This window comes from Triturus cristatus, chromosome 5_2 (genome assembly GCF_964204655.1).
Source record: "Triturus cristatus chromosome 5_2, aTriCri1.1, whole genome shotgun sequence".
Taxonomy (NCBI): Eukaryota; Metazoa; Chordata; class Amphibia; order Caudata; family Salamandridae; genus Triturus; species Triturus cristatus.
In genome coordinates, this window is record NC_140588.1 from 875295633 (window position 1) to 875319594 (window position 23962).

Consider the following 23962-nt stretch of genomic DNA (forward strand, 5'->3'; position numbering starts at 1 on the left):
TGCGGTGTTCATAACTCCGAAGCAGGTGGCAGAGGGAAGTGTGCCCTCTGCCTGCACCTTTGCCAGACCCTCTCCCTCCCTCCTTGGATTGTCGGACGGCCCTTTGTGTCTCTGACTCTCGTCATGTGACCTCTCTCGTCACAGCCAGACAGCAGCCCTCCCAGGGCTTTTGAGAGTTGTTTGCAGTGGGAAACTCCAACCACTGCCAAACACACATTTCCCAAAATTCTCAAACACATATTCCAAATACAGAACCTCCAGCATGGCCTTCATTCACACAACCAGGACTCTTTAATAACGAGGCACTGTATTTGCCTCGTTATTAAAGAGTCCTAAATGGGTTTCTGAAGCTGTATTGTGCAGGGCCTGTCCTCTGCTGCAACTCCTCCCTTCTAGTTACCAATTGGCACCGCTCTACCTGCTTATATAGGATGAAAGAGACCAAATTGGTAAACCCATAGACCACTGTCTTAAGGTGTCCCGCCTGGCAGCTCCAACCCTACTCTTTTGCTTGTCCTATGGATGACGAAAAGCGGAACTTTTTGCATCCCTCAGTTGATTCTTTTAGGCTTGTTTCCAGACAACTCTAGCTCGACAAACCAGCAGAAGACAACAAGGAAGGCACTAGTGGCGCAGTGGGGTCTCTGGTCTGCACTGCAGAGACCCGCAAGCTGTTGCCATGCAGGGCAGAATGGAGATAGAAAATACAAGCAAGTGCACAGACAGCCTGCAGCATGTCTGGCGTTTGTGACAGGACTAGTTTCCAAATGCCCCGCCCACTGCTTTAGCACAGGCAGCTGTACAGTTGACATGCACATTCATGGACACATTGCTTGTAAAATGTACCAAACAAGTTTTATAATTATTTACAAATTTCTGTTTTATTCCACCCTGTTTCTATGATTTATTGCACTCTCCCTTTTTCTGAATACCATTACTTTTGTCGTTTCACTGTTAACTTTTAGGTGGTTCTCTTAGCAGTAACTTTGGAATGCACTTAATGACTTCCGAAGACCCATAGGTGTCAGATTTAAAACTATAGTATCATCTGTATAGTAGACACAAAGGGCCTGATTACAAGATCCTCGTGATTTACCGACCCATACGTAAAAAAAAACTCCTGTTTACAAATGGATCAGAAATAGGAGTTTAAAGGTATTTAACAAATCCACCTTCGTTACATATCGGCAGGTCAAATCTGAAATTTAACAGAGGAAAACAAAATATCTACCGTATTGTGTGTTTTTGGGAGGGTTGAATACCAAAATCTGCATGTTATTCCCCAAGAACTTGTAACAGATGTTTTTTATCACACCTGATAAATAGCGTACCCCATGGTATCGTTATTTAATAGGGGCGATAAATAACTCCTTAGATCATAATCAGACCCTAAGGAGCTCTTTCATCCAGCCTTGACAAGAACATCTTACTTCATTAAGCACTATACAAATTGAGGGGATTAGCAGTATAGACCAACCAGCATTGAAAATGCAATAGGTCTCGTCTTTGATTAAGTTAACCCCTTCCATGCTGCGCAGATTCCGCCGCTGTGCTGACGGAATCTTGCGCGGGCGTGGTCATGACGGAACGGTTCCGTCATGAGCACAGCTCAACCGTGGCTCATGACGGAACCGTTCCGTCATGAGCACCGAAGGGGTTAAAGCCATTTGCATTGCTAACGGTATTGTATTCTAGCTTTGCATTCGGAATAAATAGAAGAATAGTATGTGTGTTAATTTCGTATAGTGAGTATTACAATAGCATGAGGCAGACGAAAGGGGCGAGGGGAGAGCAAATATATGCACATATCACAAATATACACTAAATAATGCAAAGCTAGAATACAATACCATTTGCAAAGCAAATGGCTTAAACTTAATCAGAGGCGAGTCCTATTGCATTTTCTATTCTTGTTTTTAACATGGTCCTGGAACTACTTCTTACCAATGGGTTCTGTATGACCACTCTCTGACGTGGAGGCATGTACGCAGTGTGCATGCGGAGGAAAGAAGATCTCGGGAAGGTATGGCAGCATCACAGGCATCTTTGTATACTAATATTCTTATTTTACAATGTGGAAAATCCCAAAGCAAGCTGGGAACGTGATTAAGAAAACTCACAAAATGAAATAAATTATTTCGTTGTGACAAGTTTATTACTTATATTCAGAAAAAGGTTCATTGATTCAAATACAACTAATTAATAGTTATCAACTGCGCATAAAGGCAATCCTAATAGAAGCTGCCACTACATATTACCAATTAAAACACTGAGCGACTGAGTGATTATAACAATTATGAAAAAGCCTTTTCAATTCCTATTCTTCTTGTAGCTATTTTTATATATTTGAGAAGGTACACTGTTCTAGCTTAAATGGGAACCTATTTGATTGCAAAACTGTAAGCCCACTTACAGAAACGGCATTCTTGAACTTTAGAGCATTAGGCTGTCAACTGATGTTGAATTAAATTACAAATACATGTATGTGTTTAAAACTGATACATTAGTCTGAGATCAACAGCATAAACAATTCTAGCGCTATGATGGGATGAGTTCATCAGGAATGTTCACTTGCCATACATCTTTTGCCCCCTTGGCAGGAACTGGTTCCAGCAGCCATCTTGGATTAAATACTTCAGTCAAGTACTTTTGCTCTAGGCCGGTCAGCAGTGCTTTGCATTCAAGTTCACAAGACTCTGCTGGACTTAAAATATCAGGACACTGCCACGTGTCTCCCACGTCAATCAGCCCTGTTAAAAAGGATAAAATAACCGAAACATCAGGCAAAATGTTATAGGCTGTGCTTAAGCATTTGCTGCGACGCAGATTATAACTTCCCCATCTCATTCAACCAAAACTCAACATATCCTTTCGTAATTATGCCCTTTTTCTCAAACTTCCTAGCCGTCTGGACAAAACAAGCATATAGTCACAAAGCCTAAGATTTGCCATCAATGGCCTTCCAGCAGCTTAGCAAAAATGCAGGTTGTTATGTACTATATTGTCGTTGCGATTCGGAAAACTTCTGATCTGCAGACTGCGAACAACAACGAATAGCAAAGAAAAAGGGAGAATGTGATTAGTGTCCCACTCCTTTGAAACTTGCTAAGCATCAACTGCAGTCACAAACCGCCGATCTGTTACAGACTCCCAAAAAGAGATCGCGAGGCATTTCCAAAGTGATATCTGTCCAAGAGGGGCAGTGTTGGCTTTCTGAATAGCCTCCAATGCCATTCTCTGAATGGAAAGATTCATTTGTGCTAACGGCCCTTGCTCCTTTAAAACGGCAGGGGGCGATTAAAACAAAAGGTTGGTATTCAGTCAAAGCGAATATAGGGATGGAGGGCCACAGTAGGAATTGCAGGCGTCTTTCCTTGCATTTACAGCCATTCGCAAGGGATTGCAAAACGAGTCCGACTCCCACACAGCAGTAATTAACGAGTATGGAGATTTTGTGACTATTTCAGAATTGTCCGTTTGTGCCAGTACTAATTAGTTGATCAGTCACTGCCCAACATGAAGATGGGTTCACCAAGAAGTTGGTGCGCAAAAAACACTGGCTGATTTGCAACGGTACATCAAGTCTTTAGTGCTGCCAGTCAGGGGTCCTTAACTCGTTCTGCAAATAAGCAATTCACCATAGTGAAAACCCCACTAAAACAGCAGTGGGACACAAGGGAACAGAAATGATTTTCAATGTCCAAGTCATTTATTAAGCTGAAGCCTTAAACAAAACATTTTTGCTGATTTCCTGGTCGTATTTGCTTCCTGTAGAAACTCATAATACTAGGATCGACCTACACAAACAACCCCTTATTCAATTCAAAATGTTGTCAAATTATCAGAACTGTTTAGCTTCCTGTGTCAACCCTTGTGTTTCTCACCTGTTGTCACCACAAACCAGAAAGAAGGTAAGTAGCACATACAATAGGAAACATCAACTTCCACTTAGCAAAAAGCAAAAGCAGTGGTATTTATTTTATGACTCTGCTTGTTCCTGAAAGCTGGGAAGATAGGAATCTTAGAGCAGCAAACCTTTTGTTGATGCCATTTTAAAAACAAATAAATCCGTTTCCTCTCACAGCACTTTTTTCCCCATTTCCCCCCCAGCCTGCCCCCCAAAAAGTGTTGCTATATTTTGATTATTTTCTTAGTTCCCTTCAGGGGAGTTAACAAACATCGGGCACCTTTAGAATAACCAACATGTAGTAAAATGGAACGTATGGATGGTCTGGGATACATTTTGTGAATACAAAGGTATGAAGGCTTAACCCCTTCGGTGCTCATGACGGAACGGTTCCGTCATGAGCCACGGTTGAGCTGTGCTCATGACGGAACCGTTCCGTCATGACCACGCCCGCGCAAGAAACCGTCAGCACAGCGGCGGAATTTGCGCAGCATGGAAGGGGTTAAGGATGCCGTGCCGCAAACAACATAAAAAGGCTCAGCGCTGTGAGAAGTAGGGGAGGGGAAAGCCTCACCAGCTAAGGGCTTGTAAACTGTTGGGCAATACATTACCCTCACCTACTCTACCAAAGTTCCAAACACCCAAGCCTACCAGTGAAAGGTCCAAAGACCGTCTATAATTGATGCACAGCAGAATTCTGATAATGAGATTGTTATTTGGCCTTGGCGTTCACATCATTTCTATCCACCAACTTCACTATAATCTTCCCTATTTGTTTGTAGTTACTCCCGTTTCGTTCTATAAAAAGCATTGAAAACAATTGCAGATAATAAAACTAACCTTCAGACAGGGATCAGTGTACAGTGTGTTACCAACTAATGCAGGTTTACAAGTAACTTGTATTTGATTTAGATCGTGAAAATAAAAACCATTACACAAATGTCAAGAAATGTAAAATTATTATTGAAGGACGGAATTAGGTATCCAAGAAATCATTCAAATTATTTCATTGCCTCTGCTCAAGTTCTAAAAAGTAGCCAGATTTTGTTGAATACCGAAGTGACCGGTATCTGCCCCTTTGTAATTTTTAAGAGCAAAGACGGGGTAAGTATGGTGCTGAGTTACGGGGCAGTTCAAATCAGAGTTTTCTGCTGCTACCCCAAATGTTTTCGTCAAGCGGATCAGCAATCTTCTCCATCACCTCCAATGCTTGTAGAGGACATGCAGATGGGTGTGAGGAACATTTTGAATAGAGGGTCTTTTAAGCACCTTTTGCTTTGGGCAAAACTGGGTACGAACCCGGCCAAATCCTAAGATCTCCCTTTATCATCAGACTTTGGACGATCTTTTATGACCGAAGGTGCCATAAAGCATCTATACACACATATAAACAACCTTATTGCTTGCTGGGACAACAGATTTTTGGGCGGATACAAGTGGTATGAACCAAGAAAGTATTGCAACCATCAAAAGCAATCTTTGGGAGACAACGTTCATAGATTATGTATAAACTATGTGTACTTTCTCTCAAGGCCCATCATATATTAGTTATAACCAGTTGGTGAGGAGAGAGTTATACCTGGATCAGATGAATTCCCCTCTAACAAACAACTTTTTAAATACAATTTTGCTTAGGTCTCTTACCATTAACAAGTTTAGATTCATTATGGGTTTAGGCTGGTGAAGGATTTTACCTTCTGACTGTGAAACCTTATGGGAGGTCAAATCAGTCCAACATGTTGTTGAAGCAGGTAGCGCCCAGTGAGTCAATGTCAAGCTTTAATACATATGATTTGAAGGCATGGTGAACAAGTCAATGCTATGGTGAAAATGTTCTGAACGAGGGAAAGTTGCAGGAAGGTATCTATTAGCAGGCACAGTATGAAGTGGATTCAGCAGATGATGGGAAAATATCCCCATGTCTTCATTGGAGACCTGCACAGATTGAACAATTTGACTGGAAATTGTGATTTAATTAACATATTTTTATTTTGTTCTTCTGGATAGCTGTATTCCCAACATCCTCACAGTACTTGTCGGCAAACTTACAGTTGGCAGTGTGTTTCCACTGTTCCTGTGAGCAGTGTTTGGCTCATAGGTCTAACTCCATAGTAGAATGCAGGCCCCATTTGCAGACCAAGGCTCCAACATATACTTAAAACATTCGAATGACTTCTTCCAGCTGAAATCCCAGGCATATGTTTCAAATTATGAATCGTAAATGCTTCTTTTGCAGGATTGGAAGTTAATCGGTGGAACCTACCTCTGGTCAGGCAACCAGAATTTTTACCTAGTTTGAGAAGAGGCAGAGGCCTCACAAAGAGTATTGACATACAGTGGACCAAGGGGGTGTGAACTGAAAAAGATAACATTGCATGCCCTCTCCCTTATTTGCCAAAAAAGCCCTTGAAGCTGGGGAAGCAGACCTCTCTCCTTCTCTCTCTCTCTCTCTGATTCATCTGGGAGTCTCCCTCCACTCGGTTCATCTGCGTATCTCCCTTCACTCTAGAGGTGATATCAAGCGCTTATTCTTTCACCCATTCTATAAACATTTAAACATCTGATAACTGTAGAACTGAATGAGATCATTAAAATCAGATTTACATGTACTGATTGAAATTTCAGATGTGTTTCTAATAATTTTAGCAGCTTTGCCCTATGTTTAATCATTAATACAGTATGATTAAGGAGACTGATGACTGCAAGCCGGGTCTTTCACTATCCTTGAGGAACAGAGACGACAGAAGACCTAACCTCAAGGAGTTAGTTGAACACTATCTGACCAGAATAATCTCTGGGCAAACCCTCAACACAACCTCCACTACTTCTTTTCCTTTTGCGGATGGCCACGGTTATTCGCTAATGCTGGATACTAATCCTCACAGCAGGGAGCATCGCTTGGAAGAAATTCCTTTGATGGACCCGAAGTCGTTCGAAACTATCTCGGCACTCGTAAAGTGTGGTTCGCTAGAGACTCAGCTCCTTCTATTATTTTGAATTGGGCGTCCTGAACTAATTCTCTTATTTTACTGGAGCTGATTAACGCCTCCATTTCTACGATGTAGTTCCTCCTCCATGGAGATCCTTAGGATGCTCCGGAAAGTTCTTCCGCTTCTACCTTTCCTTGCAAGAAGGCTTATGGTCCAGGCTCTCATTCTCCCTCGGCTGGACTATGGGAATGGTCCCTTTTTAGGAGCTCCTTGTGCCACCATCTCGAAGCTCCAGATGGTGCACAATTGTGCAGCACGGATGCTCTTTGGGATTCCAAACCGCCAATCTGCGAAACCAGCTCTGAAGTCCCTCCATTGGCTTCCTATTCAGGAGAGAGTAAAATTTAAGGCTGTGTGTATCGTTCACAAGACACTAGCAGCGAAGGGACCGTCTACTAATTGTTCCATTTTTCTGCATTCTCGCACGAATAGATAGCTGCGTTCGGACGACCTCCATCTTGCATTAGTCCCTAGAATCAAAAGAGCAAGAAGCGGGGGACATCCCTTCCACTCCAAATACGCAGTGAATCTAATCATTTGGCCTTCCGTAAACTTCTAAAAACTTGGCTTTTCTCTTAATGTGGTTGTGGTGTCTATTGTTGTGCCTCTGTCAGCGCTGGGATGCCCTCGGGTAGCTATGCGCTTAATAAATGTTTCTTTCATTTTATTTTCTTCTCTGGCCCATAATGTTATTTCTAACAGGGCTTTTTTGCCTCAAACATTTATCAGGGAGGGTACCATGGAGCTCCTTCTTTATAAAGACCACAGGCAATGATTAGACCACGTAGGTGTACCAAATCAATCCCTATTACATTAGACAGGACTAACTGACCAACAAATTATCAGTCCGGACGTATTATACTGTGTGCATTGGAGCATTTGTATAGACCTTCGATACACTGTGTGAGGCCATAAAGTTCTTTTTAGGGCAATCAAGTAGCTACTTTGCTAGTTGCACACTCCTAATAGAGTGTTGGCTGAGGTGTGACCTACGGGTAAGGTATTTTGAAATCATGAGTGTGGCTTGGACTTGTGCTCCAAACTGGTCACAGCGTCATGTAGCAGACTTTTATGTATGAATTGTTGTGAGAAAAAGAATGCAGGAGATAGTTTTACAGGTTGTGCACACAAACCAATATGACTTGTAGTCTGAGAGTCTATTAGGTCCTGATTTTGGGTGCAGCAAAGTCTGAATTCTACTTTGCATCTGATAAGTATTATTATTCTGTTCTAGAGTGTGATGCAGGTCATGTAGAAAGAAACATCTCAAACCAATTTACGTTTGTCAAAAGGGGCAATGATCAGTAGTAGTACCATTTTGTATCTTATGACTGTACCAGTGCTTAAGTTGAGTCTGGCACCGGCACTTAACTGCCTGAACCCCTGCATGTATGACAGCTGCCACACAGTGGCACTGTTTGCACAATTTAAAAATGAGCAGAGAAACAGTTGATTGTAATGGCAATATACATTAAAAACAACTAATACCTGCCAACCAGGGCTCGAGTCGGGGTACGGGGTGAGCGAGGGGAGGCAAGGAGTCTGATGGTGCAAGCCATCTTTCGTGACGTCACTTCCTGTCGTGACATCAGCGTCCCCCCACTTCTTTTTTTAGGACTTGTGCCCTGCTGCCAACCAAGCCATTCTTAAAGCTTTGGCAGCCTTGAACAGTCTGAGTTGTCAAACTTGTAGCAGTGTAATGGTTAGTAGCTGTGCAAGTACAGCTGCGATGTGTGGTGGCCTCCCGACGAGAGCCCTGGCACATTTTTTTTTCTTTCAAATTAAGCACTGGACTAATTGAGTGGTGATTGTAAGAAGACTGGTGATGAAATGGACATCGAGTGGTGGGCAATAGAGCTGGCTATAAAGGAGATGCTTCTTGCAAATGGTAACTGTTAGACCTGGCATCTTTTGGCGTGGTTACCCCTGACTTTTTGCCTCTACCTCCTGTATTTTTGATGCTATGCTGGATGTCGTTTTTACTGGTATAGATGCTTTGGGCACCAATGCTGATCAGTGTCAAAGTGCAAGTGCTCCCTAGGGAAATTGTGATGTTATTGGCTATACATGTTTGGCATATTTGTTCTACCTGCAAGGCCCTAGTAAAGTGCACTGAGAGTGCCAGGGCTGGTAGTACAAATGCTACTAGTGGGTTGCAGCACTGATTGGGCCACCCCCAGGAGTAGCGCTAAAATGATGTCTTAGACCTGCTTGCAGTGCCTATGTGCAGTCCAGGACTGCCATGTCGACCTGGCCAGTGCAACCACTGACCAGGCCTTATCCTTCCCTTTCTGTACATGTAAGGCATCCCTATGGTGGCCCTAGGTACCCCCCTGGGCTGGGTGCAGTGTATCTCAAAGGTAGGGCATGTACTGAGGTGTGTAACATGCCCTGGTAGTGAATTACAGCCATTGTCGTTTTTCACTGCTGAGAGGCTTTCTTGCCCATAGAACAGAATGGGGGAGGCTGTCTACATGCCTATCTTCCCCTAAAGGCAAGATAGAAAATCCAAGTTTGGTATCTTTGTGTTCAGAATTTAATTATACATCTTTTTAAATTCACTGTGTGAGAATAGCACTTTTTAGAAAGTAGCTATTCTCCTGTTTAACCTTCCTGTGTGCCTGTGTGCAGATTGGCTGACTGGTGTCATGTGATGGGCTAGGTGGCTCCAGGAGTCTGGACGAGTCAGTAGCAGGGTGAATAGGGAGATCTGCTCTAGATGGGTGGGAGGAGTAGCCCCTGGGTTTGAGTAGGGCTGCCTCTGCCAGCACAATTGCGGCTCCACCCCCTGCTGGCCAGGCTGAGGACTCTGCCTCTGCCAGCACAAAGAAGGCTCCACCTCCTGCTGAGCGTCCAACGACCCTGCCCGCACTCTGAAAGGAACCAGGTGCTCCAGGGCAGAGCACACCCAGGAACCGGTTTGAGCAGGGGAATCCCCCCACTGAAACAAAGAGAGACAAAGACTTGGAGGGGTATAAGAAGAGGACCCCAGACACCTACATTTCAGATCACTGTGGAACTAAGAAGGAACCTCTGCCAAGGAGAAAGCTGGAAGGAACTGAAGAGGAGAAGACTGCCTGCTTGCTGTTTTGCTTTGCTGCCAAGGAGAGGGGAAGGACTCTGCTGTGTCCCCTTCTTTAAATTATGATCTCCAAGGGCCTGAGGAGAGCTGGCTCCCTGTTAAGAAGTCCCAGGAACAAAAGGACTTCACCACCAGCTCCCCTGGAACTCTGCTGAGGGAGTTCTGACCTGCCTTGGAGTGCTTGCCTAGTCTTGGGGCCTCAGGAGGTCGTTTTGCTGTGTTTGGGAGCTGGAAAGCAGAAAGAGTGAACAAGAGTAACTGGTACCCATCGCATCAGCCGTTTGAGGGTCGCATCATCCGGTTGTGAGTCGCAAGATCGAGAGTGCGAGAAGGATTTCATTGCGGCGTCATCGCAGCACCCGGAGTCCCCGCATCGCCGAGTGCGTCGAGCATCGTCCCGGTGCGTGATGATTTCTGACACTGCGAAGGTCGTCGCATAACCAGTTTGCGGGCCGCACCAGTGCGTGAAAGTATCCAGTCGCTGCGTGCGTCGACGCAGAGTTCCGTCCCGTGGCGCATCGAGGGTTGCTGCGCCAGATGTCAACGCCGCGCTGCGCATCGCGCCCCATCGAAGAGCGTCACATTGTACCTGTGCGTGAAGCTTCCCCCTAAGAAACCTACGCAACGAAAGCCAAAGTCATCGCATCCTCCCCCTACAGATCGGAGCCGGCGCATCCACCTCTGCTGCGTGAAGCAGGGCTGCTGCAAAGCCTCCCCAAGGTCTCAGGAGTATCGCATCGCCTTTGCCATCTTCATTGTTATAGCTTTTGGGAACCTTAGCGCAACTACAGGTACTGTTGGGCACAAGAGTGTCGCATTTTGTGCATTGAGAGTCGCATTGTGCAGGACACTGATTTTTACATCCTGGAGTACTTTCTACAAACGCTTGAACTATCTTTAAAGTAACCTTTTTAATTGTATGTTGGTTTTTCTGTAGTATTTGGTCTTGTGAAGTTTTTAGTAAAGATACCTTATTTTTCTAAAACTGGTGTAGAGTAAATCTGTGGTGTTTTCACTGTGTTACTGTGAGTGTTGGTACAAATACTTTACACATTGCCTTTGATAGCCTAGACTGCTCAGGCCAAGCTACCTAGAGGGTGAGCAGGGGTTATCTTAACAGTGTATCCCCCTTTCCCTGACTAGAAGCAAGGGTCCCTACTTTGACAGTGGTACCTACCCTGCCAACTAGAGACCCCCAGATCTAACAGTAACCAGCACACAGCCTGGTCCTTTCTGCTCACCTTTTGGACTTATCGGACTGTAGCATTCTGTATTCTTTGTGGTTTGAGAGATTAGATGTCTAGAAAGACCCATGTGGCTCCCATTGCGATAATCAAAATATGACATGACAGCACCGGAGCTCTTGATGCCCGTTTCCTTTGGAAAAGGTCTAAGTAAGGGAAGATATGTTATAATATCCTCACTGTATAGAAAGCACTTATGGTCACTTTGTTAACTTGAGCTTGGAGGGATAGGTTTGAACCCATGATTATACGAAGGTTATTCACATCCATCAATGTGGTTGCTGGCAGGCTCATCTAAAGAGGCAATGCAGATGTAAGGACATCATTTTGCCATGATCCACAAGGGCGCACTTCTGTTTTGGAGGACCTGAGTTTAAGATGGGCCACAACATTCTCTCAATAGCTCTGGATGCTTTTAGTGCCATTTAAATCTAAGGTCAACAATTATGTCAAGCCAGTTCTGAACAATCCCACAACTATTAGAGGTCTGGAAACGTTTCAGTGTATAATTACTTATACTCACTGTAAATTAGTCTTTTAGGAAACATTTCAGGAGACTCCAGTAAATAAAAAGATAAGCAGTTGCTATGGCACTTATAGTACCTCTAGTCAATCCACACAACCAACAATTCTAAAGTTGACTATGCAAGCCCAAGGGAGTTAAGTTTAAAGTCCTTGCTATAATTTACAATGAAAATACTGTTGATTGTGATATCTTTCAGTGGGCCAGTTTGTCTGTCAGTTAAATATCTAGACTAGGCTTAAAAGCAGTTATAGAGGTACATACGATTTAAAACAACAAATATTAAAATCTTTCATTAAGACTAGTTTGTCAAGATCATACAATGTAAAAGCTTTCAAAGGGTCACAGACAAATATTGAAGGCAGCAGGATTAGTAAAAGCCTTTCGAATAATACTTTTTTTTTTATACACACACAGAAGGCATGCATGCCTGTTAACTGACTGCAATAGTAGCTATACGAAACAAAGCAATTAAAAAAAAAGGTTTGCATGCTTACATTTGAGGACTCGTGTAGATTCTGAAGCTGTTTCGTGTTTAGATTTAGTGTAACATAAGATCTGCCCTTTCACTGAAAGTGATAACTCTTTGGTATTGCTATTTATCCACGCTACCCTACATTAATGCAAATTAAATAATCGTAGGGCAAGACTAAACAGGGGAATAGAAAATAATCATAGAACAAGTTCAAAGACAGGCTTGAAGAATGCAGACAGGCTACCTTTAGATATATATATATATATATCACTCGATCTCGTGACACCTTCCCTCTGCTTCGCTCAGAAATGACGAGTGCAAACCATCAATAGTGCAAATATAATTTTATTCCAGTTAGTATTTGGTGCTTTGACGCGTTTCGGCCGTTCAAGCGGCCTTGATCACATGACTGCGCTTAGCATAAACCCCCGTTTTTAAAGTGACAGTGCATGTCCTCATTGGTGAACATAGAAAAAGTATTCGTAAGTACTAACTATGGGTCATTTCATAAAAATTTCAAATATAAATATTATGCACATATATCTTCTTAAATGCTTCTAATGGCTGAATCATCACAATTCTAGACATGGTCTTAAAAGTTTCAGCGCTCTGTTCATTATCTCCTTGTGCTCGAAATCATGTTTATTGCCTTATTGGGGCATGACAGTACATTTATAGAATGTACACTCTGTTGAGCCTTCCACACATTCAGTCACTTGCTACTCTGGGGAATCTTTTCAACACGAAGGGACAACAGTATGGTTCCCATTGATAAGGTGAAGGCTTATTTTCAGTATACCCAAAAACAGCTGGGGTGTACGGAAAATAAGAAGAGGTGAATGAAAATTAAAAGAAATCCGGACCCTGAACAGAGAACAGTCATAAATTTCGAATTTGTTTCAGGAAATTCTATGAATACATATTCAACCTTTCACAATGCATGCAATTGCAATTTGAGATCCCCATTACTAGGAGTACGTGACAGACCTTATGGTCTAAATGACAAAAATGATACTCATAAAATTACCACCACTTACCAGCGATAACTCCTCTGCCAAATCTCTCTCCAGAGTATAACAAATTGTCAATTTCAGCCGGTGGCATTCCAAGTTTAGTTAGAAGAATATCTTTCCAAGCACAATCCTCCCAGTCTTTGTAGGCGATGTGAATAGCAATTGTGCAGGTCGAGTAATCGGCCAGGACAGGTCGCCAGCGAGTCTCCAGTGTTTTGACTCCATTCAAAACCAATCCAGCATACGGTTGCCGGAAGGAGAGGCAGCCAAATTTCATGCCTCTGATGTCACTCAGTTCTCTCCGTCTCCTGATTTGAAAGATATAAATAAGCATGTTAAACATCACGCGGTCGAATACAATTCACGTTTAATTGTAATTAGGTGAAAAATTGTTTCTTTAGCAGTAAAAAAAAACCCACAAAGCAATTGTTTGAAAAATGCAAAGGCATAGCTGTGTCTTCTACGACGACTTTTAGAGATGTAGTGAATCAAGTTCCTGTCCGTGGAACCCGGGGAGCTGATTTTTAACTTCTTGGTCGATACATTACCAAAAACTGTTCGAGTCTTGGCAACTTAATTTATCAACCAAATTTTGCAGGTCTAGTTTGTAAAAGTAAATGCGTAATTGTTTTTTGAAAAAACTCCGCCATCTAGTACTGTCCCAATTACAAGCTTTCAAGTCTCAATGTCATAATGTCTGGGTTACAATCTTGTTTCATGTGGCATTCCCCCACACAGCACTGTTCTGAGTAAAGCACCTTGTGCTTTAGACATGTAGATCATATATACAAGGCGTCTCCAACTGGCAGGATCATGAGCTACTGGCTGCAGGCTGACTCGGACTTGTTTGCACATAACTGTCAACTGGACGAAGAAAAATACAGCGTCCAACCTGCCTGTTTCTAGGACGACTTGGATGCTGACAGTGTTAAACGCTGCAGCCTATCCTCTTCCAAAGAATTGTTTCTTTCTTTACTTCTTTTCTCATTTTTATCTCTCCTTTCTTCAGTCTTTTTCCTTAGTTTCTTGTCTTTCTCTCGTACTCGGTTTCTTTCCAAACCCTTCTGCTTTCTATCCTTCTTTCTCCACTTTAATTCTTTCCCTCCTTTGTCTTGCATTCTTTTTCTTGCTATCTCTGCTTTTCTCTACTTTTTCACCTTTTTTCCTCTAATATTCTTTTTCCTCCAATGATTTCTACTTTCAGTTTTTTTTATTTTCTTCAACTCTTTCATTTTACTTGTTTTCTCTTCGTTCCATTTTTCTCTGTAATTCTTCTACTTTTTCTCACCTTCTTTCTCTCTGTATTGCTATCTATTATTGTTTCATTCTATCAACCCCCTTTTGTATTTCTCCATTTCTTTTCCTTTCTCTTTACTTCTTTCTCTGTCTTATCTTCTTTCAGTCTTCGTCTTTTTTCTTCCTGTCTTTCTCTCTTCCTTGTTGTATTTACTTATTGTACTTTTTCCTTTTTTTCTTCCTTTGCTCTCCACTTCTCCATGTCTCCCCTCCGGTTTATTTTTTTCCACTTTCAATCTATTTTCTCTCTTCTTTTTCACCCTTTCCTTCTCTTGCTTTCTTTCTTTTTTGTTCTGTCTTGTTCTTTCTTCTTTCCTATTTCTTCGTTTTTCTACTTCTTGCTTTTCCATGTTGCCTTCCTCCTCTCTGTTCGCTCATTCCTTTCACTATTGTTTATATTTTCTTCGTACTTTTTTCTTATTTCATTTCTTTATTTTGTTCCTTTCTTTTTCCACTTTCCTTTGTCTCTCTTTTTCCATTTTTCTTTGCTTATTTCCCCTCCTTTCTTTCTCATGTCTTTTATCTATCATTCTTTCTCTTTTCCACTTATTTTTCCATTTCTCGGTTTGTCTATCTCTTTCTCCCTTTTTCTGTGTCAAAAACAAAAGGGACAAAACCCTTTTTTCTCTGAAATCTTTTTATTAGGTTTTCAGAGAACATGCATACAGTAAACAAGCGTAGTAAGCTTCTAAACTTCCAGCACAGTGCGACGGGGGGTGGAGGAACCGTCGCTGGGGATGAGTGGCTGTGCCAACCTGGAACGTCTGGCACTTTAAACCAGTATAAACAACCACAACAACATTTGTGGATAATTATAGAAAAAGAAAGAAGAGCAGCTGGAAGGAAAGAGAGGCGAGAAAGAGGGAGGAAGGGAAGAGTAGCTCTATGTGGCCAGTGAGGCCCGACTTCCAGGATAGTACTGACATTTATCCGTCTTGGTGATTCAGTGAGAGAAGGGTTTGGGGGTGGCTATCGGAAATAGAGGGGAAGGCAATGGCTGGTTGAGCTCTATATCTCTATCAGGTTTTTAGGTCTCGCCTGAGCCAGCGCATGCGCTTCTCTGGCGAGACATTTAGTAGCTGCTTTAAAAGTGCTACCTTGCCGGCCACCATCTTGCTATTACGTGCACAAGCGCACGCGGCGTGCACAGCACTTTTTCCCGTCGCGCGCGCGCACCACTCGCGTTGCGATTATAGCAAAAGTAAATAAATAGATTTTTTTCTATTTCTTTACTTTTGCTATAATCGCAGCACCCGCGCTTCAATGTTAAAAGTAAAGCGTAGGTGCCGCGATTATAGCAAAAGTAAAGAAATAGATCTTTTTTTCTATTCCTTTACTTTAGCTATAATCGCGGCACCGGCGCTTTACTTTTAACATTGAAGTGCGGGTGCCGCGATTATACACTGTGGTCTGGTTGGTATCCCTACAGCTGTAGTACCAGAAAACAAACCGTTTTGTGTGGAAGGGGCTAGGCTATGCACTGAAGTCCAGTGCAGGATCTCGAAGTCAGCGGCTTCCTCTGCGTAGAGGATATTCTTAGGTAGATGGTATTTTAGGACAAAAAAAATACTATCACTGCTTGAACCTGTAAGGTTTCCATCCCCTATGAGACAGTACTGCTATACAAGCATATGAAGTCTGGTTAGCTGCATAATTCTACCTACGAACACAACATTGCCATATTATATTTTTCAACCCTACCTATTCAATGTAGGTGCTTTGTCAGAATATATGACGGAGTTTTGACTTGCTATCGGAAAAAAGAAATATGAAATGTAGAAGTTTAAATAAATAATATGGTAGAAGGCAGGCAGTTTGAAGGTGCAGTTTCTCAATTGTCTACTTCACAGATTGCCTTTTAATCATTTTAAGAGAAACTGTTAAAAAAAAGTGCATAACCGATCGTTTTTTAGCAAAGCACATTTTGTGAACATTTTCTTGGGGGATAGATAACCTCCCCAAGCTACTTTGCTTGCTGAAAATTCATTTCAGTCACTAGTCACTACACCGGACCCGTTTCAAAGATCACCAGTAGCCACTGATTCCATCCCTCACCTGGCTGCTCTGCATCTTCACTTTGCGGCGATTGCTAACCTATGCATTGTAGATAGGTTAATTCTTATAGGGCTCTATGTATACCTAACCCCAAGTTTGAATACACGTTAACAAACTTGTTATTTTAAGTTTCTTTCAAAATTTAAAGTAACAATTGCTCAAGAAACAAAAAAATTAAGGCGTCTTTTATATTCTAAGTAAAAGCAGTTGAGACTCCATACACCAAAACAGGAGGATAAAAATTCACAGTTGCACAGCACTGCCTCTCAGACAGACAAACGTAGTCGCAATACTGGTATGATTTTCATGTCACTTGAGACGTTTTATTACCACATAGGGGATCAAAAGGAAACAAGCAGTCTAAAGATGTTCGACCATTAGTACCTTATGAAAACAGATAATTTACAATGAACTATATCAGAAAATATGGCTACGAAGAATAGACATTTTTCCACGTTCCATGTTCTGCTATGTGCAGTTGCCTAGCGCCTACTTCTCATGTATAAGGTCTCGAAGGGCATTTAGATTTTTAGCGCTCCTCGGCGTTCTGATAATCGTTATTGTGAAACATAAGTCTCAAGCAGTGGCATAGCCAATAGGTCTCGCATTTGGGACCTTATAAGTGTTTAGCCATGCAACAGGTGATGTTGTTGCACCAAGGATATTGTGCTGCATAACTAAATACTTATAAGGTCCTAAAAGCGAGACCTATTGGCTATGCCAATGCCCGTTAACCATAGGTTTGCGGAGGTGACAAACAAGGGGAGTGTCCAGGGCCCTCTACAATGGCTCTGCGGTGAGGTGGAGGGTATAGCGAGAAGCTTGGGAGAGAGCTACTGAGAGCCCTTGTGATGCTCAGCGTAAGAGAGCCCGGAGCCTCTGGGGTTGGATAAGCGGAACGCCAAACGTTCCATATAATCTATGTGTTGCCACACTTTTGCAAAGTGCTCGTCTGAGCGGGTCAGTGCATGGGTAATCTTTTCCATGGCAAGCATTTGTCACATTTTATGAAACCAGTGGACCTCAGATGGCGGTTCCCTCTTTTTCCAGCTAAGTGCTATGATTTGCCTAGCGACCCCTAGCACGTGGAAGAAGAGTGTCTTGTGTGAAGCCTTCCATGTTGGAGGGCAAGATGCAAAGGAGGGTGGCAAGGAGAGGGCTGGTATGGGATACCCCAAAGTGCTTCTGTGTCCAAGAATCTCCTTCCAGTATGTCTGAATGAGAACGCAGTCCCACAAAATGTGTAAGAAAGTTTCCTTGGCTCAACCACATCCCCAGCAAAGTGCTGAGGAGTTTGGGTACATTTTATGGAGGCAACTGGGGAAAGGTACCACTGCAACATGGGTCTGTAGGCGGATTCATGTTGATAATGCTGCACAGTTTCTTGGGAATGTTTCATCACAGGGAATCGCCAGCCTTAGTACCAATCTGTTCACCCAGGACTTTGCCCGAACAGGACTGTTTGGGGTGGAGGGGGTGTGAGGGGGGGGGGGGGAGATCGGTTTTGAGGTCTGGATAGCCAGGTATGTCTGAGATATCAGCCCTTTGGTCCCAGAAAAAGACCTTGTGAGGGTCTCAAATGGCGTCGCCTCCCTTGCATCAGCGGAGTGAAGTGCTCAGTGGCGTAGTTGATCATATTGGATTCATGCTGTTTGAGGGATATGGAATTCTTGGAAGTATTGTTCGAACGACTTGATATTGCCATTGTGTAACAAGTCTTTTAGGGTGCGTCAGTCACCATTTGTCCAGTAAGAGAAGGGTCTGGGTTATAGGACTGGGAGTGAGGCCCTTCTTGATGGCTAACTGGTCCCAGACATTCAGGACTGTTGTCGCTGGTGTGGCTGCATAAGAGCTCTTGGGGCGAGTAGCTGGGGCAGCCATGCAAGGTCCCACAGAGGTTTCTTGCTCTCCCAAGCTTTTTACTTGGAAATAAACCCGAGGTGAGCAGCACAGTAGTATTTGAGGAGATTGGAGCGGGCGAGATCTCCCCTTTCCCTGGACAGCATCGGGATATTGTTTGATACACGTGGCTGTATCCCATTCCAAATAAAGTTGCGGAATCTCTTCTGCAAGTTGGTGATATCTGATTCTGGGATGTCCACGTTTATCCTACCCAGTCAAGAGAGATAGAGCAGCTGCCATCTCCGCCTGTCCTCGAGAATGTCTTTGCGGACAAGCTTCCAATTGGTAGATGACCAATCTTCGAGCCAGGGCTAATCTGAAGGCCTGAGTATCACAAGGATGTGGCAGCCCAATGGAACAGAGCTTGTACTTGCAGAACTTGTAAATCCTGTTGCTTTACCGTGAGGTTTAGCACAAAGGATTTGTCTTTGTTTATTCTAAACCCTGAGACGGACTCAAAGCAGTCCAGCTGCAGCAGTAGTGCTGGCAAGCAATTTGGCGAGTTGGGGAGAGTGAGGAGGATGTCGTCTGTGAACAGACTAAGTTTATGTTCTGTGCCCCCAAAGGAAATACCTGTGATATTGGAGGGCTGTCTTAATGTCAGGGCTAGGGGTTCTACCACGAGGGTGAAGAGGAGGGGGAGAGGGGGTACCCCTGCCTCATCCCCCTAGTGAAATAGAGTGGGGTTGTGCAATGACCATTGACCCTAATGACTGCCATTAGAGAGTTGTAGGCTGCTAGGATGTTGTCTTCCATTTAGGGCCCCATCTTTATTTTAGTAGTAACGGTCCACGTGTTTTTTAGCATCAAGTGAGATCAGGAATGCAGTGATAGCCCTGTTGTGGGCTTTTTATATGATGTGGGCGAGCCTCCTGAGGTTCTCTGCACCTTGTTGACCATGTATGAAGTCCACCTGGTCTGGGTCGATCAACCTCGGCAAGAGTGGGGCAAGGTGGTGTGCCCGAATTTTAGTTTTGAGGTGCGGGCTGTATTCAACAACACTATGGGGCTTTCCTGGGTTTGGGAATTAGAGTGATTTCTGCTTCACACATGGTCAGTGTGAGACTAGTTTGTCGGGTAAAGGAGTTAAACAGGGTCTTTAGTGGTGTTAGTAGCACCAACACATTTTTATTTTTTGTTGTTGTAAAAGACTGGTGTTGGGCCATCAGGGCATGGAGATTTACCCACAGGAAGTAACTTTTGTGCCTGTTAAATCTCATCATCTGAGATCAGGGTCTCCAGAGGGTCCCAGTGGGGGCGGTCTAGGAGTGTCCAGTAACAGTCCGCTAGGCACGCCCTCGCCTCTTCAGGGTGGTCTGCGGTACACGTATATAGATCTTTTTAGTATGTGAAGAATGCCTCGAGCTTTTCAGCCTCTCCTGTAGTGTGGGAACCATCTGCTCTTTTGATCTGCGGTATAAGTCACTAGGCTCTATGAAACCTAATCTTGCATGCTAGTAAAGAGCCAACTTTGTCCGCCTTATCATAAAACCTCTGTCCCAGTGTTAATAAGGCCCTTTCTGCCCAAGTAGTCCTGTACGTTTTCAGCAGTCCACAGAGGATTGCAAGTTTGCGTTTGAGGGTTCACATAGAGACCCTTTTATCTTACTCCCCTACGTGTCCCTAATCTCAGCAGTGAGTTTGTACTCAACAAGGCTTAAAGAATGTGCACCCTGTTGAGCCTTCCACACATTCGGAAACACCAACAAGGCGAGATTCCTGTGCCCTGTCCTTGGCTAAGGAGATCAAGTCCCCCTCCCCTTACAGTGGCCTTGAAGGCATCCCAGACTGTATTCAACAACGCATCCCATGGTCGAAGTAGTCAGTGATCACAGTGCGAAGCGGTTGTCTAATGACAGGGTCCTGGAGTAGTTGAGTGACTGAACGCCAGTGCGGAGGACCTTTTTTGGCAGTCAGGGTGTCTTTCCAGACCATAGCTACATGGACATGGTCATATACCGATATGTCAGATATAGAGGCTGACTCTATAGCAGGTAAGAGCACGGAATATGATCTATCCATGAGTAAGATGTGTGCGCGTTTAAATAAAAGGCAGTATCCCTCTCATCATGGTGCATATAATACCAGACGTCAGTCAGTCCAAGTTCTGTGATCTCTTTCGTGAGGAGTGCGGACATTACTCCTGTTCCCTGGTAAATGTGGGTTTGACTACCCCGCTAAGGATCCCATAATTATATACTTAATTGAAGGCACAATAATTTAATTTAATTTCACTATTACATGCCCAGTGACCGCCTTCATCTGTAGGGGCAGCAGGCTGCGGAGATAAGTGTCCTGTGCCGAGTTTGTAGCATAAATGTTAAGGAGCGCAAGAGTGGTCCTTCCCTTAGGAAGCGCGATTTTGATAAAGCGACCTTCAGGATCTCAAATAACTGTGGAGGGAGTTTTCCCTATATATGGTTTACATAAAATAGCGACACAAGCAATGTTTGTTGAGGAAGAGGCCCAGTATTGGTGAGGGTATGTAACATATCGCATGTGCTTCTGATCTGATTAAAGAAGTTTCCTGCATCAGAATGATGACTGCGCTCTGCTGCAGGATATAGCGTGACATCTGACTACGCTTGGTGGGCGACTTCAGCCCCTTCACATCGAAGGCCAGGAGTTTCAGTGTGTGTGTGCAGGGGGGGGGGTCTGGGTGAGAGGCCACCTGCGTGTGTGAAGTATCTATCATCGCAGTGAGGGCTTGTAGTAAAGATATTGTGTCTGTTTGGGGCCCATACCCGAGTGGTAGATGCAGACCAAGGGGGGTAAAGATAGGGGAGGGGATGTGGAAAGCATAAGCGGTGTACAGTTAGTTGTAGGGCCAGAAAGGCCAGCAGGGTGAGCCCATGTGGGGTCAGTCCAACTGGTCTGTGGACTGTTCTGAGAGAGTTCACTTGAGGAGTCACCCTCTGGGTTATGGCTTTGTTGTTCATAATTCCTTTAAGAATTGGCATGCCCATCAACCTGGACCTTGGGTGGAGTGTTCAAGAGGGAGATGTTATGCTGTACCTCCCGGCCAACTCCTCACCCAAATGCTGTATCCCCATCCTCAGGAGGTCTCACAATCTGGACTCTGTGTGATCTACGGGGATGGCACTGTTGACCTATCTGGGGGCGGCAGATCAGACTCCTGTTTCAGCTTCATGAGATGCAAGATTATGTCCACTTTGGCCGTTTCCTCGAGTGCATCTTGAGGTTGACGGTTTCTGAAGCTACACAGCAGTGGTTACTACACTGGTCACTGTCGCCGAGGTCGATGTTCCCTAGGGGTTGGGCTATCGACCCCATCTTGGGGGCCTTCTCCCGAGTTCTGACTGTGCAGCATTTTCCAGCCCATTGCAGTGATAGATTGAAAAGATTGCCCTATTGGTATCGGATTTGTTTTTTGTTGCGAATATCTGTGATAGGACGTAAATCCCTGCGACGTCGGAGGGTGGTGGTGGACAAATCTCACACGAGTTGAATGGTGTGGCTGCGAAAGACTAAATCCACCCTACCCCTAGCTTTCCTCAGGATTTCCCCCTTTTCCTCGGAGTGGACCCTCGTCAGAATGTTTTGTGCCCAGCCCTGGAGGGAGAGACTGGTGGCAACATTGAGCGCTCTGTCCAGCCTTGGGATCAGAAGGTCTGGGTTGCATTTTATCGCCTGAAAGAGCTCACCTGTGAAGGTCAGGATGTCAGAACCTTCTTCCCTCACCAAAACGCCCTGATGTGGATGTTGTTGCGCCTTCTATGATTCTTGAATTCTTCCTACTTCAGCTGGAGGTTGGAAGTGCGGTCCGCCAAGGTCTGGACTCTCTGCCACAGCATCTCTTGTTCTTCATTTCTTGCATCCACCGTGCGGTCCAAATCATCTACTTTCAGGCCAATATTGACAACTTCTCTTCTCAGTTCCTGGATGCAGGCTTTGAAGTCGATGCGCAGTAGGCTTATGCTCCACATTTTTGCGACTGAGTGTTCTTTGGCGTGCTTGCCTTTGACCATTTTGGCAGGAGACTAGAGGGGCCATGGGTGTCCCAAGGTTGCTATATTACAGTGGGGGCGCCCAAAGTTCTACAGGGTATAGAGCCTCCAGAAGCAGTCTGGGTTCTTCTCACTCCACGGGCCGATATGGCAGAGTTGGTAGCCCACCACCGCCAGGCTTATCAGGCACTTCACTCACGAAGTGATCAAAACTAGATGTGTGGGGCTTCCGTACTCAGCCTCTTTAGTACCCCAAAGACGTCTGGAGAGTGCACCAAAGCAAGGCTCCCACCACTCTGCACTCCCCCCCCCCCCTCCTTCAATGTTAATAATGGGGAAAGACTCTCGGGTGGGAAAATGCATCCAGTCCATCTTTGGCTAGAGAGCTTGTGTGGGCATGAGGCTATGGAAGCACCAACTAGTCTCCCCGGGGGAGTTTGCCACTCCAACCCCCTGTCCTCTATGGCGGGCCCTAGCCTCTAGGTTGCTTCAGTCCACCCTCCCCCCCCCCCCCACTGGGCAGTGTGCCCCCCCCAGCCGCTTACAAACTGGCTCCGCTGAATGTTTTGCTTGGCACCATCGAGCTTCTACGTTAAAGGTGTGGCCCTTCGGACGGTCCCTCAGGCACTAACCTTCTGAGGTAAAACTCCAATCCGAGGCAAGCTTCTGACTCCTCGGGCAAGGCCCATTGCCTCTTGAAGGCACTGAGCTGACTTGCTGCATGGGAGGGGAGGTCTGGCGTCATTCCCCAAGCCGAGCCTCAGCTCGTGCAGCAGGTTTCGACTAGGCTCCCCAATAGGGATTTACTGTCATCTTGATGCACCTCCCCTGTAAGGCCTCCTGGGTGTACTCAGCAGGTGAAGGCCAGGATCGCCTTGGCGTCTGCTTGCGGCTCATATGGAAGTAGCAGCACAGCCTCCCACTGCTGCATCTCTTCCTCCGAAAGTAACCGGGGAGCCTAAGTACAAGTAGCCGAGCAGATTGCCTCAGCCCCCGCACAGTTACAGATCGTTATAGGCTGTGAGTGGGCGTTGTAAACATGGCGGCTGCAGCACTCTCCCGGAGATCAGTCCCCCGGCCCAGGGAGGCTTCAGAAGTGCTCTGCAGCATCGATTACGCTCCTGGGAGACTGTTGTTGCAGTCAGGGGCCAGCAGAAAGCGCAGGACATAGATCGAGGATAGGGTGCTTTGTATAGGAGAAACGGCCGGATCGGAGCGCAGTCTATCGATGTGCGTCCAACTTCATGCCCGGTGTGGCCACGCCCCAAATGTACAGCTATTGTGAAATTAATGCTGTATGCTCAATTAAACAATACTGAGATACTCCATGGGTAAATTTACATGCTTTAGAATGTGGGTACCCTTATGAAATCACTTTATGAGGCAATAGCTCAGGAAACAGTTTTCAATGATTAGAAGTAGCTCTCACTATCGGAAAGGCTGGATCCCTGCTTCAGATTAACTTATTGTCACAAGATTTTTTTTCGCTCCCAGGAAAAATATTCTA

At 44.6% G+C, this 23962-nt stretch overlaps 1 protein-coding gene across 2 annotated transcripts in view; it reads right to left on the bottom strand.

Annotated features, from left to right (window-relative positions):
- Window positions 1–2133: 2133 nt before the first annotated feature.
- The window catches only part of LOC146829353 (protein EOLA1-like), a 31825-nt gene continuing 9996 nt past the window's right edge, over window positions 2134–23962 (bottom strand). For both annotated transcript variants that reach the window (XM_085608005.1, XM_085608006.1), the window contains exons 2-3: window positions 13259–13542; window positions 2134–2750 (exon numbers count right to left, since the gene is read on the bottom strand). In XM_085608005.1, coding sequence (XP_085464131.1) covers window positions 2539–2750; window positions 13259–13542 — 496 coding nt within the window. In that variant the 3' untranslated portion in view covers window positions 2134–2538. The remainder of the gene's footprint in view (window positions 2751–13258; window positions 13543–23962) is intronic.